Source organism: Notolepis coatsorum, assembly GCF_963971535.1.
Source record: "Notolepis coatsorum genome assembly, chromosome: 8".
Lineage (NCBI taxonomy): Eukaryota > Metazoa > Chordata > Actinopteri > Aulopiformes > Paralepididae > Notolepis > Notolepis coatsorum.
The window spans coordinates 146,069,484-146,087,399 of NC_140172.1; the positions used below are offsets into that span (position 1 = coordinate 146,069,484).

Here is a 17,916-nt window from a genome sequence, read left to right on the forward strand (position 1 = left end):
TTTCAATTCATCATAACATATATGACATACATGACATACAGATAGACAATACTGCTACATCTATACATTTATGACATACCAGATTTACAAATACAGTATTGTTTGTGATACAAAAATAGTCATTGGAGGAGGTAAGTAAGCCTAGTGACATTCTGAATTGAAAATGGGGGACCCTGATGTAAACAAGACGAAAGTATTTCTCTGGTCTGCATCCCCTTAACAATTGTGTGTATTGATCCGTACTGTATTGTACCCATTCTGCAATCTGTTAATAACGTTTTCAATCAATCAATCAATCAATCAACGTTCGCTGGTGGTCTGGGTGCAAAGCCGCAACTCATCATACTTTTCACCTAAAGGTTTTTCATGAATCTCTTATCTTAACCCTTAACTGTTCCCACCTGTAAATTAAAGGTTCATTCAGAAACATCCTTCCAGGCAATGGAATCTGACCATAAAGGAGAGTTGAGATAATGAAATCCAAGCATGACCATAAAGGAGAGAGTTGAGATAATGGAATCCAGGCCATAAAGGAGAGAGTTGAGATAATGGAATCCAGGCCATAAAGGAGAGAGTTGAGATAATGGAATCCAGACATAACCATAAGGGAGAGAGTTGAGATAATGGAATCCAGACATGACCATAAAGGAGGGGGTTGAGATAATGGAATCCAGACATGACCATAAAGGAGAGAGTTGAGATAATGGAATCCAGACATAACCATAAAGGAGAGAGTTGAGATAATGGAATCCAGACATGACCATAAAGGAGGGGGTTGAGATAATGGAATCCAGACATGACCATAAAGGAGAGAGTTGAGATAATGGAATCCAGACATGACCATAAAGGAGAGAGTTGAGATAATGGAATCCAGACATGACCATAAAGGAGAGAGTAGTCATAATGGTACTTGACCCCAGTCTTGCATGGGTCCACAAGGCTCCATAGGCGTGTGTGTGTGTGTGTGTGTGTGTGTGTGTGTGTGTGTGTGTGTGTGTGTGTGTGTGTGTGTGTGTGGGCAACCAACCAGCCAGCACCCACCACACCAACTCTAGACATTGGTGCCAGCGCTTCTTGACGTATCACACTGTGTGCGTCTTGTTATGAGGGAAACAATGGCCCTGTATACCCACCCAGTTTGCCTGGTCACGTGGGCTGATGAGTGATGACTGGGACGGCACTGTTCTCACAGTGGAGTCGTAGTAGAACCACTATTCCCACGTCTCAAATGTACGCGTGTTCTTCTCTGTGTGTGTGTGTTCCCAGGAGCTTCGCGTGTCCGATGCCGTTACCGACGGCCCGCTACTAGTCGACATGGAGCGTCCGAACAGGAACTTAGCAGTGCACGGTCGGCAGACACACCGGGTCCTACAGGTGAGCCGTTTCCCCCCCCCCCCCCCCCCCTTCGGTCACGTGCCGGTGACCTTTTTAACCGTTTGATGTCTGGTGATGCTAACGGAATCCTTGTTCACAGCAGCCATTTTGATGTGTCATAGCAGGGTAAACACACAGGTGTGACTAATTAGTTAGAGTTCCATTTAATTTAGATGTGCCAGTGTGACGGCATGCACAATGCCAGGGTAATACTGGAACACTTTAATGGAATAGATCATAATTTTAGTTAGTATTAATTCGTAATTAGTTACACCTGTGTTTACCCTGCTATGACACGTCAAGTGTAGATGATATCAGTATATTAGTCAAGATGGCTAAGAAGGAACATATTTGTCTTAGGCGTTTAGTTAGAATTGAATCACAGAATAACTATATAACTTAATATTTATGTATTTATTATTGTTATTCACTAATGTCCAACTGTCTCTTCCTATGAAAAACTTTTAAAGCTGCATTTAAACATTTGTCATCTTTCTTAGCTTCTTATATAGTGTGGATCTGGTATTTTCTACGTTGGCATCATTACATTTTGCATAAACAATCACCACACAACATCAGGTCATAACTTTTTTTGCCCAATGCTGTGTGTCAGAAACTGAGAGCCACTGTTTTATCAATTAATATGTTAACCCAAACGAGAGAGAATTATATCTGCTGGTGCAATCTGACATTATTGTCGGAGCTTTGATGAGGATGTGATGTAGGAATAAATCATGAGTGGCAGCTAACGTTTGCCTGCTAGCTAGTTAGGTAGCAGCAATAGATGGCTGTTCACGCCAGAAGAGCAGGAGCCTGGCTGTTCACAGCAGAAGAGCAGGAGCCTGGCTGTTCACACCAGAAGAGCAGGAGCCCGGCTGTTCACACCAGAAGAGCAGGAGCCTGGCTGTTCACACCAGAAGAGCAGGAGCCTGGCTGTTCACACCAGAAGAGCAGGAGCCTGGCTGTTCACACCAGAAGAGCAGGAGCCTGGCTGTTCACACCAGAAGCCATATTTATCTATGCTGGTCAACAAGAGATTCTGGTCCAGTCACGTGTAGAGGCACTCGTGGAGAAAATAGACCAGCCGCTGAAACTATTGCTGAAGAACGTTTCAGCGACCTGTGTGTCCTCGACAAAAAACATCTTTCAATTTCTGTATTGGATGTATAGCGCAGAGCCTCTGACAAGACTACGTTACAATGCTACATAACCAGACATTCAACTACTAGGAGCTACGATCAATACGTGTGTCTGACTTCCACCTAAATGGACTACCTTAAACGGACAATGTTTAGCGTATGAAGTATATCACGGCATACATACCATATGCATACTGCACTGTATACTGTATGCATGTATGCATGTATACTGTATACTTACTCAATCATAGCATATATTTAGATTATATTTATATTAGATTAGATATTCGATTATATATATATTGTAACTATATTTATTGTAGGGCAAATATAACTGAGAGGGCATACATACCCTCATCTGCACCTTGACATATTTACACTGCCTACTTGCCCATATGCGCATACTCGGAGTTAATTATATTGTTTACACTGCCTATTTTTATTTTATTTTTTACTTATCCACTGTACTATAATTTTACGACCTGTATCAGCCTATCAGGTCTACTATCTCATGTACCTGTACCTCCCCTCCCCCATGCTGCTATCTTATCTTACATTACAAGGCTTTACATTACAAGGCTACATAACCAGGCTACATTACAAGGCTACGTTACAAGGCTACATAACCAGGCTACATTACAAGGCTACATTACAAGGCTACATACATTACAAGGCTACGTTACAAGGCTACGTTACAATGCTACGTAACCAGGCTATTACAAGGCTACGTTACAAGGCTATGTTACAATGCTACATAACCAGGCTACATTACAAGGCTATGTTACAATGCTACATAACCAGGCTACATTACAAGGCTACGTTACAATGCTACATAACCAGGCTACATTACAAGGCTACGTTACAATGCTACATAACCAGGCTACATTACAAGGCTACGTTACAATGCTACATAACCAGGCTACATTACAAGGCTACGTTACAATGCTACATAACCAGGCTACATTACAAGGCTACGTTACAATGCTACATAACCAGGCTACATTACAAGGCTACGTTACAATGCTACATAACCAGGCTACATTACAAGGCTACGTTACAATGCTACATAACAAGGCTACATTACAAGGCTACATTACAAGGCTACATTACAAGGCTACATAACCAGGCTACATCACAAGGCTACATTACAAGGCTACATTACAAGGCTACATTACAAGGCTACATAACCAGGCTACATTACAAGGCTACGTTACAAGGCTACATAACCAGGCTACATTACAAGGCTACATTACAAGGCTACATACATTACAAGGCTACGTTACAAGGCTACGTTACAATGCTACGTAACCAGGCTATTACAAGGCTATAGTTACAAGGCTATGTTACAATGCTACATAACCAGGCTACATTACAAGGCTATGTTACAATGCTACATAACCAGGCTACATTACAAGGCTATGTTACAATGCTACATAACCAGGCTACATTACAAGGCTACGTTACAATGCTACATAACCAGGCTACATTACAAGGCTACGTTACAATGCTACATAACCAGGCTACATTACAAGGCTACGTTACAATGCTACATAACCAGGCTACATTACAAGGCTACGTTACAATGCTACATAACCAGGCTACATTACAAGGCTACGTTACAATGCTACATAACCAGGCTACATTACAAGGCTACGTTACAATGCTACATAACCAGGCTACATTACAAGGCTACATTACAAGGCTACATTACAAGGCTACATTACAAGGCTACATAACCAGGCTACATCACAAGGCTACATTACAAGGCTACATTACAAGGCTACATTACAAGGCTACATAACCAGGCTACATTACAAGGCTACGTTACAAGGCTACGTTACAAGGCTACGTAACCAGGCTATTACAAGGCTACGTTACAATGCTACATAACCAGGCTACATTACAAGGCTACGTTACAATGCTACATAACCAGGCTACATTACAAGGCTACGTTACAATGCTACATAACCAGGCTACATTACAAGGCTACGTTACAATGCTACATAACCAGGCTACATTACAAGGCTACGTTACAATGCTACATAACCAGGCTACATTACAAGGCTACGTTACAAGCCAACGTGAGCAAAATGTACTAGAGAGCGGAACCACAGCCCTGCCTGCTGGCACCCGTCGCTGAAGTTTCACTCAAGAAGATCATGATCGCCAGCAGTTTGTCTCTAAATCTGATTATATCCATAAAAAACATGTTATTTACAAATGACAAACAAATATGGTTACAAATAGTACAAAAGTCTTATTTGATAGTTTGAAACTGGTAAAAAGGTATTTCCCTTGGACTTTAATATATATATATTTTAATTAAACTTTTAACTAAATTATAAGTTTAACATATCTAATCACACACAGCAGTACCTCCAACAGCATGTATTTGGCAATGATAACAGCTTGGTAGAATATTATCTTCTGACTGGCTGTTACAAGCTGTCCTTGTAGTGGGCGATAGCGTATTATCACTACTCTGAACCAATTTTCCATATCATACTGCATTGATAGGGCACTCCTTTAGACCTGATTGAGACGGGCAATTCCCTGAAGGTTCAGGCAGAGCGCCCCCACCTGGTCAGCCTGGGGAGTGGACGTCTCAGCACTGCCATCACCTTGTTACCCCTGCAGGAAGGTGAGTCCCTCTCAGTGTGTGTGTGTGTGTGTGTGTGTGGGGGGGGGGGGGGGGGGGATTATCCAGGACATGTAATCTGTGTTGTTTACAGATTCTACCCCCAGGCCATCAGGATGCTCAATGACTCTATGCAACATTAAACCATTCATCTACATTCATTGCACACACACTCACTTTAAACAAACACTTTACACCCTTAACACTCACTTTAGACACTTTAAACACTTTAAAACACTACACCATATTTGATCTATTTATTACAAAAAGATTCACACTACATCCATACCTAGTTTTTGCATACAAAAAAACAAAAGTTAGCATTTGTGTACGTCATTGTCTAAATTCTTATGTCATTTAGGTTGTACTTTAGTTTGTATATTTGTATAGTGTTGGGACTTTACTCTCTTTTTTACTTTTTTTTTTTACTGTATGAAGCACATTCTCAGGGGCTCATACAGAACCAAGCATTTCACTGTAATGTACTTTATAAGTGACAAATAAAAACAACACTTGAAAACTTGAAAGATTACTTGCAAGCAGAAGTAAGCAGAGAGACTAAAGTAATTACCAGTGACCTTTTAGATTACTTCTGGTTCCTATTGAAGAGGACCATGAGTATTTATTAAGGCACAGTGTTGTAGTACTCAAGTCCAGGACTGGTGTTCAGGACTCGTGACTCGACTTAGACTTGAGCACTGATGACTCGGACTCGAGCATTGACTGCATTCGGACTCGGAAGGGGCAGACGTTAATTGATAAATAGTTATTTATTTAAATATCTTTTTGTAATAGGCCCTGATCATTTGGCATAAGATATTGATGGCTATATTAATGGCAAAGTAAATAAACTCCCTATGAAATGGTGACCGCTGTGTCATTTATGTTTAATGTAGAACTTTTTTTATTTGTATGTCAGCTCTTTGACTGCCAGAGTGTAGTGGACTCAACCTTGATGACTTGGACTCGGACTAGGGTGATGGGAACTCGACTCTGGCTCTTCTTTGGTGACTCAGACTTGGACTCGGACTCGAACACTGGGGACTCGAGACTCGACTCGGACTCGAGATTTAGTGACTCGACTACAACACTGCTAAGGCATAACCATATTCAAAACACAGTCTTGTCTAAAACCAACCCCTACAAAATGTCTCTTGTACTCGTCTTCTGGACGGCATGGGTTCTGCTCATGAAGGACAGATCATTGACGCAAAAGTCAAAAACAAAACGAGCCTCTTCCAGCCATCTGATGAGAAAACAGGGACGTGTTTTTATTGAAGGAACAAGCGGAGGTCAACGGACTGAGGAGAGGAACAGACCGGATACGCTGTCCATCATCTGTAATATATGCAGCCAGCAGACGTTTCTTCTGCCCAGGCCGGCAAGATGTGGAGATATGCTCCCAGCCCTGGCTTCCGTTGTTTGGCGAGAACAAACGCTCTCAAGTTCTTGGGCTATTAGGCTTTAGGGTCGGGTCTGTGGGACCCGTTGGCAATGTTTACTGAAAGAGAAATAATACAGTGAATTCTTTTTTCAGCCTTGAGACTCGTTGGCCTTGCCTCGTTTTCTGTGAAGAACACATGAAAGAACACATTTTCATCGAGTGTAGACTGTGCGCCCCCCCCCCCCCCCACACACACACATTTATATTAAGATATTCCTTTATTGATCCCCTTGGGGAAATTCAGGCATCATAGCAGCATGGGGGGAGGGGGGGAGGGGTACAGGTAGTAAAACAAAACAGTATACAGGTAGTAAAAGACAACACAGGCAGTGTAAACAATTTGATCAATATGGTCAATATAATTTACTAACTGACTAGCTGAGGAATATTCACATTATTCACAGTGTCACATGAGGTGCAGTATGCAAGAGGTGGTGTTATAATAATTTACTATCTACTGAGTATACATTAATCAAAGTACCAGGGTAGTCTACTTTGTCCCCCTTGGGTTCCTATAAGTCCCAGGTCAATGTCTGGTAGCAGTCGCTGTCGCTGCCCCCTGTTGTGGGGCCTGGAGGCTGCTAGTCGCTGCCCACTGTTGTGGAGCCTGATGGCCGCTGGTATGAAGGACTGTCCGAGGCGGTTAGTTGAGTGTCGGGGGGGGATGAGTCTGTGGCTGAACGAGCTTCTCATCTTGACTAGCTCGTCGTAGAGGGGGTGGTAGGGGTTCTCCATGATGGCATCCAGCTTCCTTATCATCCCCCTCTCTACCATCACCTCAAGTCTAGGTAGCTCGACTCCCACCACGGAGCTAGCCTTCCTCACCAGCTTGTTGAGCTTGTTGGTGTCCCTTGAGTTGATGTAGCCTCCCCAGCATGCCACAGCATAGAAGAGGATGCTGGCCACAACAGACTGGTAAAAAGACTGCAGCAGTTTGTTGCACACATTGAAGGACCTGAGTCTCCTCAGGAAGAACAGCCTGCTCTGTCCCTTCCTGTAGAGGGCCTCTGTGTTGTCCGACCAGTCCAGTTTATTGTTCAGGTGTACCCCAAGGAACTTGTATGAGTCCACCATCTCCACATCCACCCCTCGGATGGAGATGGGAATCGGGGGGGGCCTCTTCTTGCCCCTCCGGAAGTCCACCACCAGCTCCTTGGTCTTACTGGTGTTGAGTTGGAGGTGGTTGCTGTCGCTCCACCCCACGAAGCTCTCCACCAGGGCTCTGTACTCCTCCTCATCATCGTCGGTGATGTAGCTTACGATGGAGGAGTCGTCTGATATAAATATTACACATTATGGTGTTTAATACAAAAAGTGTGGACATTTTAGGTGAATACAAGTAAACAAAGGTTCACTGTGTGGTGATGAAAACCTTGTGTCATTTATATTTGTTCAAGATAAACATGATTTATTCCACCCAGGCCCTATTTAAACATCGTCTGGCATGATGTTGACTAGTACATGCCATCTTTTCACTGATCTCGTTAGTATTGAGAAATGTCCTCTCACCAGGCTCCAATCCAATAAAGTATTTTATTATTGCAAAACCATCATGTGTTCTTTTCAAAAACAAGAAGCTCACAGTATAATCAGATGTGTCTTCATATGTTCTACTGAGGAAATGGTTGCAAATCGTATTCAACATTGAGTTTCATAGGTCAGTTACCCATGTAATGAGGCAAATTAGTTACAAGTTGGGTGGCACGGTGGCGCAGTAGTTAGCACTGTTGTCTCACAGCAAGAAGGTCCTGGGTTCAAAGTAGTTAGCACTGTTGCCTCAAAACAAGAAGGTCCTGGGTTCAAAACCCCCAGCAGTGGTTATAGCACTGTTGCCTCACAGCAAGAAGGTCCTGGGTTCAAACCCCCAGCAGTAGGTAGCACTGTTGCCTCACAGCAAGAAGGTCCTGGGTTCAAAACCCCAGCAGTAGGTAGCACTGTTGCCTCACATCAAGAAGGTCCTGGGTTCAAAACCCCAGCAGTAGGTAGCACTGTTGCCTCACATCAAGAAGCTCCTGGGTTCAAAACCCCAGCAGTAGTTAGCACTGTTGCCTCACAGCAAGAAGCTCCTGGGTTCAAAACCCCAGCAGTAGGTAGCACTGTTGCCCCACAGCAAGAAGCTCCTGGGTTCAAAACCCCCAGCAGTAGGTAGCACTGTTGCCCCACAGCAAGAAGCTCCTGGGTTCAAAACCCCCAGCAGTAGGTAGCACTGTTGCCTCACATCAAGAAGCTCCTGGGTTCAAAACCCCAGCAGTAGGTAGCACTGTTGCCTCACATCAAGAAGGTCCTGGGTTCAAAACCCCAGCAGTAGTTAGCACTGTTGCCTCACATCAAGAAGGTCCTGGGTTCAAAACCCCAGCAGTAGCACTGTTGCCTCACATCAAGAAGCTCCTGGGTTCAAAACCCCAGCAGTAGGTAGCACTGTTGCCCCACAGCAAGAAGCTCCTGGGTTCAAAACCCCAGCAGTAGCACTGTTGCCTCACATCAAGAAGCTCCTGGGTTCAAAACCCCAGCAGTAGCACTGTTGCCTCACATCAAGAAGCTCCTGGGTTCAAAACCCCAGCAGTAGGTAGCACTGTTGCCTCACATCAAGAAGCTCCTGGGTTCAAAACCCCAGCAGTAGGTAGCACTGTTGCCTCACAGTCACAGCAAGAAGCTCCTGGGTTCAAAACCCCCAGCAGTAGGTAGCACTGTTGCCTCACATCAAGAAGGTTCTGGGTTCAAAACTCCAGCAGCAGTTAGCAATGTGTGGCTGTGCCACGGCTCCTAAACAGTTAGGATGGGTCACATGCAGAGGATTCATTTCCTCAAGGGGATTAATAAAGTATAACTTATGTAGCACGAGGCCTATGAAACGCATAATGTTTGATACGACGGTTTGCAACCATTTCCTCAGTAGAACATGTAAAGACACATTTGATTAAACAGTGAGATTATCTTTTTGGAAAAGAACACATCATGGTTTTTGAAGGCTATAAAACATTTGACCCGTTGGATTGTGTTGGAGCCTGGTGAGAGGATGTAGCAACGATCCTAAGTTTCTCAATACTAAAGAGATCAGTGAAGGTATGACTTGTTTCTTTTAATTTCAAACCTTTATTTAAACTCAAAAAGCAACTGAGGTTTTTAGTCTGAGGTTTTTTCAACCTCTTTTACAGTCACGTCGAGTGTACATACAGAAATTAACTTAAAAGCATATAAAATCACACAGTATATAAAATCATAACGATAAGACAACAAGACGAGGCAAAAAGCGAGGATTACAAATAAATTAAAACACGCACAACTTGATTGACAAAGGTTGGAGATCAAGGTCTTAAACTCTGCAACAGAGGAGGAGAATCTCAAGCTTTAAGGACTGTTGGAGTTCATTCCATGAGCTAGAGGGGCATCATAGCGAAATGCAGATTCACCCTGTTCAGAGCAAACTCAGGGGGACCAGCCAGTCACTAGAACGGTTTCCATAGGTTCCAAAATTCCATTCCAGTAATGATGTAGTATTACCTCTTAACAGTCCTGCACATTTTACATAAAACTCCTGTCGATTACATACCCAAAGTAATCTTAAAGCTATTCTTGAACCATTTATAGCACATGCATGAGTCTGGCCTTTTTTGAAAGGAAACATTCAGAATCACTCAATCAACAAGAGTGCTACTGTAATAGAGTAGTAGTGGTAGTGAAAGGTTAACCTTCTGTAGTGTGGTAGTGAAAGGTTAACCTTCTGTAGTGTGGTAGTGAAAGGTTAACCTTCTGTAGTGTGGTAGTGAAAGGTTAACCTTCTGTAGTGTGGTAGTGAAAGGTTAACCGTCTGTAGTGTGGTAGTGAAAGGTTAACCTTCTGTAGTGTGGTAGTGAAAGGTTAACCTTCTGTAGTGTGGTAGTGAAAGGTTAACCTTCTGTAGTGTGGCAGTGAAAGGTTAACCGTCTGTAGTGTGGTAGTGAAAGGTTAACCTTCTGTAGTGTGGTAGTGAAAGGGTTAACCGTATGTTGTGTGGTAGTGAAAGGGTTAACCGTATGTAGTGTGGTAGTGAAAGGTTAACCGTCTGTAGTGTGGTAGTGAAATGGTTAACTGTCTGTAGTGTGGTAGTGAAATGGTTAACCGTATGTTGTGTGGTAGTGAAAGGGTTAACCGTATGTAGTGTGGTAGTGAAAGGGTTAACCGTATGTAGTGTGGTAGTGAAAGGTTAATCTTCTGTAGTGTGGTAGTGAAATGGTTAACCGTATGTTGTGTGGTAGTGAAAGGGTTAACCGTATGTAGTGTGGTTGTGAAAGGGTTAACATGTAGTGTGGTAGTGAAATGGTTAACTGTATGTAGTGTGGTAGTGAAAGGTTAACCTTCTGTAGTGTGGTAGTGAAAGGTTAACCGTATGTAGCGTGGTTGTGAAAGGGTTAACCTTCTGTAGTGTGGTAGTGAAAGGTTATCCTTCTGTAGTGTGGTAGTGAAAGGGTTAACCTTCTGTAGTGTGGTAACCTTCTGTAGTGTGGTAGTGAAAGGGTTAACCTTCTGTAGTGTGGTAACCTTCTGTAGTGTGGTAGTGAAAGGTTATCCTTCTGTAGTGTGGTAGTGAAAGGGTTAACCGTATGTAGTGTGGTAGTGAAAGGGTTAACCATATGTAGTGTGGTAGTGAAAGGGTTAACCATATGTAGTGTGGTAGTGAAAGGTTAACCATCTGTAGTGTGGTAGTGAAAGGGTTAACCATATGTAGTGTGGTAGTGAAAGGTTAACCTTTTGTAGTGTGGTAGTGAAAGGTTAACCTTCTGTAGTGTGGTAGTGAAAGGGTTAAGCCTTTGTCGTGTGGTAGTGAAAGGTTAACCTTATGTAGTGTGGTAGTGAAAAGTTAACCATCTGTAGTGTGGTAGTGAAAGGGTTAACCATATGTAGTGTGGTAGTGAAAGGTTAACCTTTTGTAGTGTGGTAGTGAAAGGTTAACCATCTGTAGTGTGGTAGTGAAAGGGTTAACCATATGTAGTGTGGTAGTGAAAGGTTAACCTTCTGTAGTGTAGTAGTGAAAGGTTAACCTTCTGTAGTGTGGTAGTGAAAGGTTAACCTTCTGTAGTGTAGTAGTGAAAGGTTAACCTTCTGTAGTGTGGTAGTGAAAGGTTAACCTTCTGTAGTGTGGTAGTGAAAGGTTAACCTTCTGTAGTGTGGTAGTGAAAGGTTAACCTTCTGTATTGTGGTAGTGAAAGGGTTAAGCCTTTGTCGTGTGCCTGTGAAAGGGTTAACTTTCTGTATTGTCGCAGTGAAAGGGATAAGATAAGATATTCCTTTATTGATCTCCTTGGGGAAATTCAGGCATCTTAGCAGCTGTGTGGAGGGGAGGTACAGGTAGTAGAAGATAGAATGGTACAGGTCATGGAATGATAGTACAGTGGAGAAGTAGAAATAGAATAAAAATAGGTGGTGTAAACAATATAACAATTATAATTAACTCTGGACATGCGCATATGGGCAAGTAGGCACGTTTAGTGACCATACCGGTATGTTGTGCTGCTAAATAATGTGCACAAATGTGAGTATTATCAGTTGAGTGATTAGATTAGATTAAAATGTATTGACATTATACAGCACAAGTACAGTACAATAAAAAGAAGTTTGGCATCCAACCAGAGTGCACATTTAACAGTGAGGTGCAATAGTAATATACAATGTACAGGTGATTAAACTGGGTATAACATGTATAAATGAGTACTACTGAGTATAGTAATAGTACTAATCAGATGTATGTACAGAGTTATAGTATTAATATGTACAGTGATAACAGATATACAGACTCCTTGATCCTCTACCTTCACGCACCTGTTGGGAGTTTGCAATCACCTCGGGAGAGTACATAGGTTGCAGACTCCCCTCCAGTCCTTGTCGGGTCGTTCTGTGTTCTGGACTCTGTGTTCGTTCTGTATCTGTATCTGTGTACACTCTGTGTTCATGGAGTTTCTTACCATCACCTGCCGCGTCTCCGGCGTGAGACGACGTGCCAGCCATCACCACCTGTCGCCGTTTGCCTGGAGTGGGACACCGTCTTCGCTCTCTAATTCTCTACGGGAGGTTTTCCAGTGTTCCCACTCCAGACGTCAAGCCGGCTCGTCATCGCTCCCGATTCCATGGGAGGAAGGCGTCTCTTTGTGATCCTCGTTCCTGGGGGTGAGGCTCGTCGTCGCTCCCTAGTATTCCACGGGAGGACGGCGTGTGCCCATCCCGTTCCCCTTGGACCCAGGCTCGTCGTTGCTCCCTAGTATTCCACGGGAGGACGCCGTGTTCCCATCCCGGTCCCCTGGGACCCCCTTTGTTCTGCGCTGCCCGTCTGCAGCATCCGAAAAGGAGGAGGAGGATCTCCGTGCCAGGCCCCGCTGTCGGGCCCCTGTTCCCGTGCCAGGCCCCCGCCGTCGGGCCCCTGTCCCCGTGCCAGGCCTCTGCCGCCGGGCCCCTGTTCCCGTGCCAGGCCTCCGCCGTCGGGCCCCTGTCCCCGTGCCAGGCCTCCGCTGTCGGAACCCTGTCCTCATCCCTGTAAGCAGCTCTGGCCCTCGCCCTGTCCAAGGCCTTAACCCTGTTCTCTGTCCCTGTCTCCAGCCCGCCTCTCCGGGCCTCTGTCCCTGTCCCCCTCTCCAGTGCCCCTGTTCCTGGCCCGGACACTTAGCCCTTGACATTTAGCCCTGGCCCTGTCCTTTAGCCTTTGTCCCTTAGCCTGTTCGCCTCTTAAAGGCACAGTGCCGCATTTTCCATATTCCTTGACTCTAGTGTTTTTGTGTTCTCCCTTAAAGGGACTGTGCCGCTTTTTGTTATGTAATAAATAATTGCCCTGTTTTGGCTTACTCTCATACCTGTCTTGTGTTGTGTGATTGGGGTCGGTTACAAACCATAACACTACATGTATGTAAACAGGACACATGTAGTCTAATAATAATAATAATAATTAATTGCATTTATATAGTGCTTTTCTGTTTTTCTAGACACTCAAAGCTTGTAGGGTGGGAATTGCCTCCTTCACCACCACTGGTAGCACCCAACCTTGGGCTACGGAGGCTCAATGGCTGCCATACAATGGCATCCGGCACACATCCCACTACACACAATGGCTGAACGGCTCAGGAGACAGGGATTGATATCAGCCAATTAAGGCTGATATCTTGGGAGCCCCCCCCGCCCAGCCTCTCTGAAGACGAGAGGGCCTACCTGGAAGAGGTCAAGGTCCTGGCGGGATGGTGCCAGGAAAACAGCCTCTCCCTGAACGTCAGCAAAACAAAGGAGATGATTGTGGACTTCAGGAGGTCGGGGGTTTGTTTGTTTGTTTGTTTGTTTGTTTATTTACACATATAAAAACAGTTACATATATAATACAATATAGTCCACAAGGGATGTGTAGGAGAATTGCCTAAAAACCCTCAAGGGGCTTGCATGTGGCATTCACCAGGAAGCAAAATTACATTATATCAAGATAAATATAAAATATAAAATAACCCCCCCCCCCCCCCCCCCCCCTCTGAACAAACAAACACACACAAGCAGGCCTACATAGACACCGAAGTAGGCACCCCATGCCATACGATTTCTGGTATAGAGAAAACAACAGTCAGAAGATCCTTAAGAACTTCTACTCATGAACAATAGAGAGCATCCTGACTGGCAACATCACCTCCTGGTTTGGGAATAGCACTGCATAAGACCGAAGCAGACTACAAAGAGTGACACGTTCAGCCGAACGCACAATTGGAGGGGGGCTCACCACCCTCCAGAACATTTACAACAAGCGGTGCAGGGGCAAGGCTAAGAGAATCATTAAGGACTCCAGCCACCCGAACAACTGCCTCTTTGAACTGCTGCGGTCAGGCAAGCGATACCGGAGTCTCAAGGCGAGCACAGAAAGACTCAGAAGAAGCTTCTATCCCCAGGCCATCAGGCTGCTCAACGAACAATGAACACTACACAACAACCATCAAACGCACATAGCACACACATCCACACGCACACACTCACTTTAAACAAACACACTGTAGCACCCACTCCCCACACTTTATATTTATTGATAAAGGATTTGCACTACAACTCGTACACCTTACTGTAAATTGTACCTAAATTGTACCTCATCCCATTTCTGCTTTGCACTATATAGTATTGTATATTAGTACACTGCATAGTATATTGTATATTATATGGTAACTCAGTTACGTCTATTCTGCATCGAACATTGTACATATGTCTATACTGAACACTGTGACCTCATTTTCTACTTCTAATTTACATGCTATACTATGTTATTTGATACTTATCTCGTCTAGCACAGTCTCTGGAGCGTAACAGTAAGAAGCATTTTGTATAAAAGTATTCTGTACTTCTGTATGACAACTATTAAACAAACTTGAAACTTGAAACTTGATGATTAGGTGGCCTTGATGTCAGAGACCTGATTGGGAATTTGGCCAGGAACAGGACACATGTAGTCTTTGTCCAATGAGGTCCTGTCGTCCTCCCGCCGCGCATGTCGGCATGTCGAGTCGCTGTGGGACCGAGACAAATCCCTGTTGTAACGTAAAACGTTTGGGATTGGCATTCTCAACGTGACCTCTGACCTCTAGAGAAGGAAGTAAGAGTGAAGCGGACCTATTCCTTATTTTGCCCTTGGGAGCCCCCCCCCCCGCCCAGCCTCTCTGAAGGATGTTTGGTGGTCCCTGGACCCCCCTTTTGGACCCCAACCCCCCCCCCCCCCCCCCCCCCCCCCACACGCACACACACACACACACAATTTCAACCATCTGTCCGGCACATAGCGCAGATGCCAGGGGAGAAACAGCTGAACAGGGGCGGTGCAGGCAGTGCAGGAGAGAGAACACAGAGAGAGAGAACAGGGGCGGTACAGGCAGTGCAGGAGAGAGAACACAGAGAGAGAGAACAGGGGCGGTACAGGCAGTGCAGGAGAGAGAACACAGAGAGAGAGAACAGGGGCGGTGCAGGCAGTGCAGGAGAGGGAACACAGAGAGAGAGAGAACAGGGGCGGTGCAGGCAGTGCAGGAGAGGGAACACAGAGAGAGAGAACAGGGGCGGTGCAGGCAGTGCAGGAGAGGGAACACAGAGAGAGAGAGAACAGGGGCGGTGCAGGCAGTGCAGGAGAGGGAACACAGAGAGAGAGAACAGGGGCGGTGCAGGCAGTGCATGAGAGGGAACACAGAGAGAGAGAGAACAGGGGCGGTGCAGGCAGTGCAGGCAGTGCAGGAGAGGGAAAACGGAGGGAACAGGGGCGGTGGAGAGGGAAAACAGAGATAGAGAGAGAGAGAGAGAGGTGGCGATGGGGAATCTAGGGCAGCAGGCCCTGCAGGGATGTTGCTCTGTACTCGCTCTCTTTCTTCTCTGTGGTTGAGGGCTATTTTGAAGGGGAATTATAGACTTAAAAAAAGAAGTCTGCGGTTGGAAGGAAAGGATACGGCTCATTCTCTTTCAGCTGTTCAGCAGTCGTTTTTTTCTTTTCTTTTTTTCGTTCCTGCGGCTGCGGGGGGCGGAATTGGCCGGGAGTCTTAATCAAAGTGTGTCACGATTTCACCCAACCACTGAACTAGGAATAGAATGACCCGCCTCCACACAGCTGAGGTGACGGACTTCCTCATAGACGTGAGTGGCATGTGTGAAGTGGCCAATCACCTTTAAGTACCGGGGCCATGTGTTCATTATAGGAACACGAACAGGCAGACAAGTTTGTGCTTGAAAAACAAACAATAAAGTCCCAAAAAGAAGTAGGAGGAGTTAGGAGACATCTAGCCTGAACCACCAAGTGTTAGTCCCGCCTACTTTAACATGCTCTTCAGTCTTCTGTTTATCAGACAAGGAGACATATCCTCACACACGCACGCGCGCACGTACGCACGCACGCACGCACGCACGCACACACACACACACACACACACACACACACACACACACACACACACACACACACACACACACACACACACACACACACACACACACACACACACACACACACACACACACACATAAATAACATATACATAGCATTATACCTGATGCTTAATTAATACTTATTTTCAATAAAAAAAAGTCACAGTTACCATTTGTAATCATTTACGTTACATCACGTTGCAGCAGCTCTCTCTCCACTCATTGAATGGCTGATCTCTTGAGAGAAAAGTATTTTGGTGAACCAGCGGACGGCTCTGGTATTTGGGTCCATGTAGCCACAACTTAAGCCCGTCAGTCCGTGTCGATAGCTAATGAACGTTTCGCGAAGTAGGCAACATTGTTCTCTTTTAGACACTGTACACTAGTAGGTAGCTATAGTCCTTGTTACAAGTCGTTATTACCTTACGACATCACGAGTTGGACTAAGATAAGATAAGATAATCCTTTATTGATCCCCTTGGGGAAATTCAGGTGTCAAAGCAGCATGGGGGCGGGGGGGGGGGGGGGGGGGGGGATACAGGGTGGGGGATGCATAGCTTCACAGTCCTATACAGTCCAGTATCTATATACGCTATAGATACACTTATAGATACAAATACAATATAATAATATACAAAGTACAAACACAAGATAGTCCAGTGCTGAGAGTCCAGTGATATGAGTCTTGTCTAGTGCAAAGAAACAAGATAGTCGGTACGGTGATGTGAGTCTCTAGTTCTCAAGTCCAGAGTTGTGACAGTAATGGCTCTGGCAGCAGAACCTATTAGCTATTAGCTAATAGACTATTAGCACTCTTTGGGGGAAGAGTCGTTTGTGTTCACTAATATTACCGTTTTTCTTAGACCATGGGAATAACATCACAGAATACACATTCTGAAGTCGGGTGGTGGTCCCCTTTAGTCTAGGGCAGGCTGCTCTCTAGGGACATTCTCCTCCTTGACCACGTTATGTCTGTCATCATCCACCAGGCTAAGGGGACACCTGTTGTTTTATTTTCAACTTCTCGCTGGGTCTCATTCCACATTTGTGAGTGTGGTCCAGTGGCCGTGACCCAGCTATGTGCCTTTACCGTGACGTCACCGGTACCCGTGCCCCTGGCTTTGAACCCCGGCCTCCCAGGAATATGTCACGAAGGCCGTTCAGAGGCAGTCGAGGGTCTTCAGTGACTGATGCTCGGATCTACAAAACATATCATATCCCTACTATTATTACACTACACCACATTTCCCACTATCCGTGCCTCAAAGATCTATCTTAAACTGGTCTCCTCGACAATCGCATGAGCATACACACAGAAGCACCTTAAAGTGCCACTTGCAGGTTAAACCCTAGTCTTCAATTATGTGTAGTTTACATCATTGGTATCTAATTTCATTATTTATTTTTTTCCATATGACGCCGGAAATTTCACTCAG

The 17,916-nt window shown here is 44.8% G+C and overlaps 1 protein-coding gene across 1 annotated transcript in view; it reads left to right on the forward strand.

The window, feature by feature from the left end:
* LOC311233627 (pleckstrin homology-like domain family B member 1) overlaps nucleotides 1-17,916 on the forward strand; it is a 105,496-nt gene that overhangs the window by 15,846 nt on the left and 71,734 nt on the right. Inside the window, exons 2-3 of the mRNA XM_084320593.1 lie at nucleotides 1,267-1,374; nucleotides 5,031-5,154. Coding sequence (XP_084176719.1) covers nucleotides 1,267-1,374; nucleotides 5,031-5,154 — 232 coding nt within the window. The remainder of the gene's footprint in view (nucleotides 1-1,266; nucleotides 1,375-5,030; nucleotides 5,155-17,916) is intronic.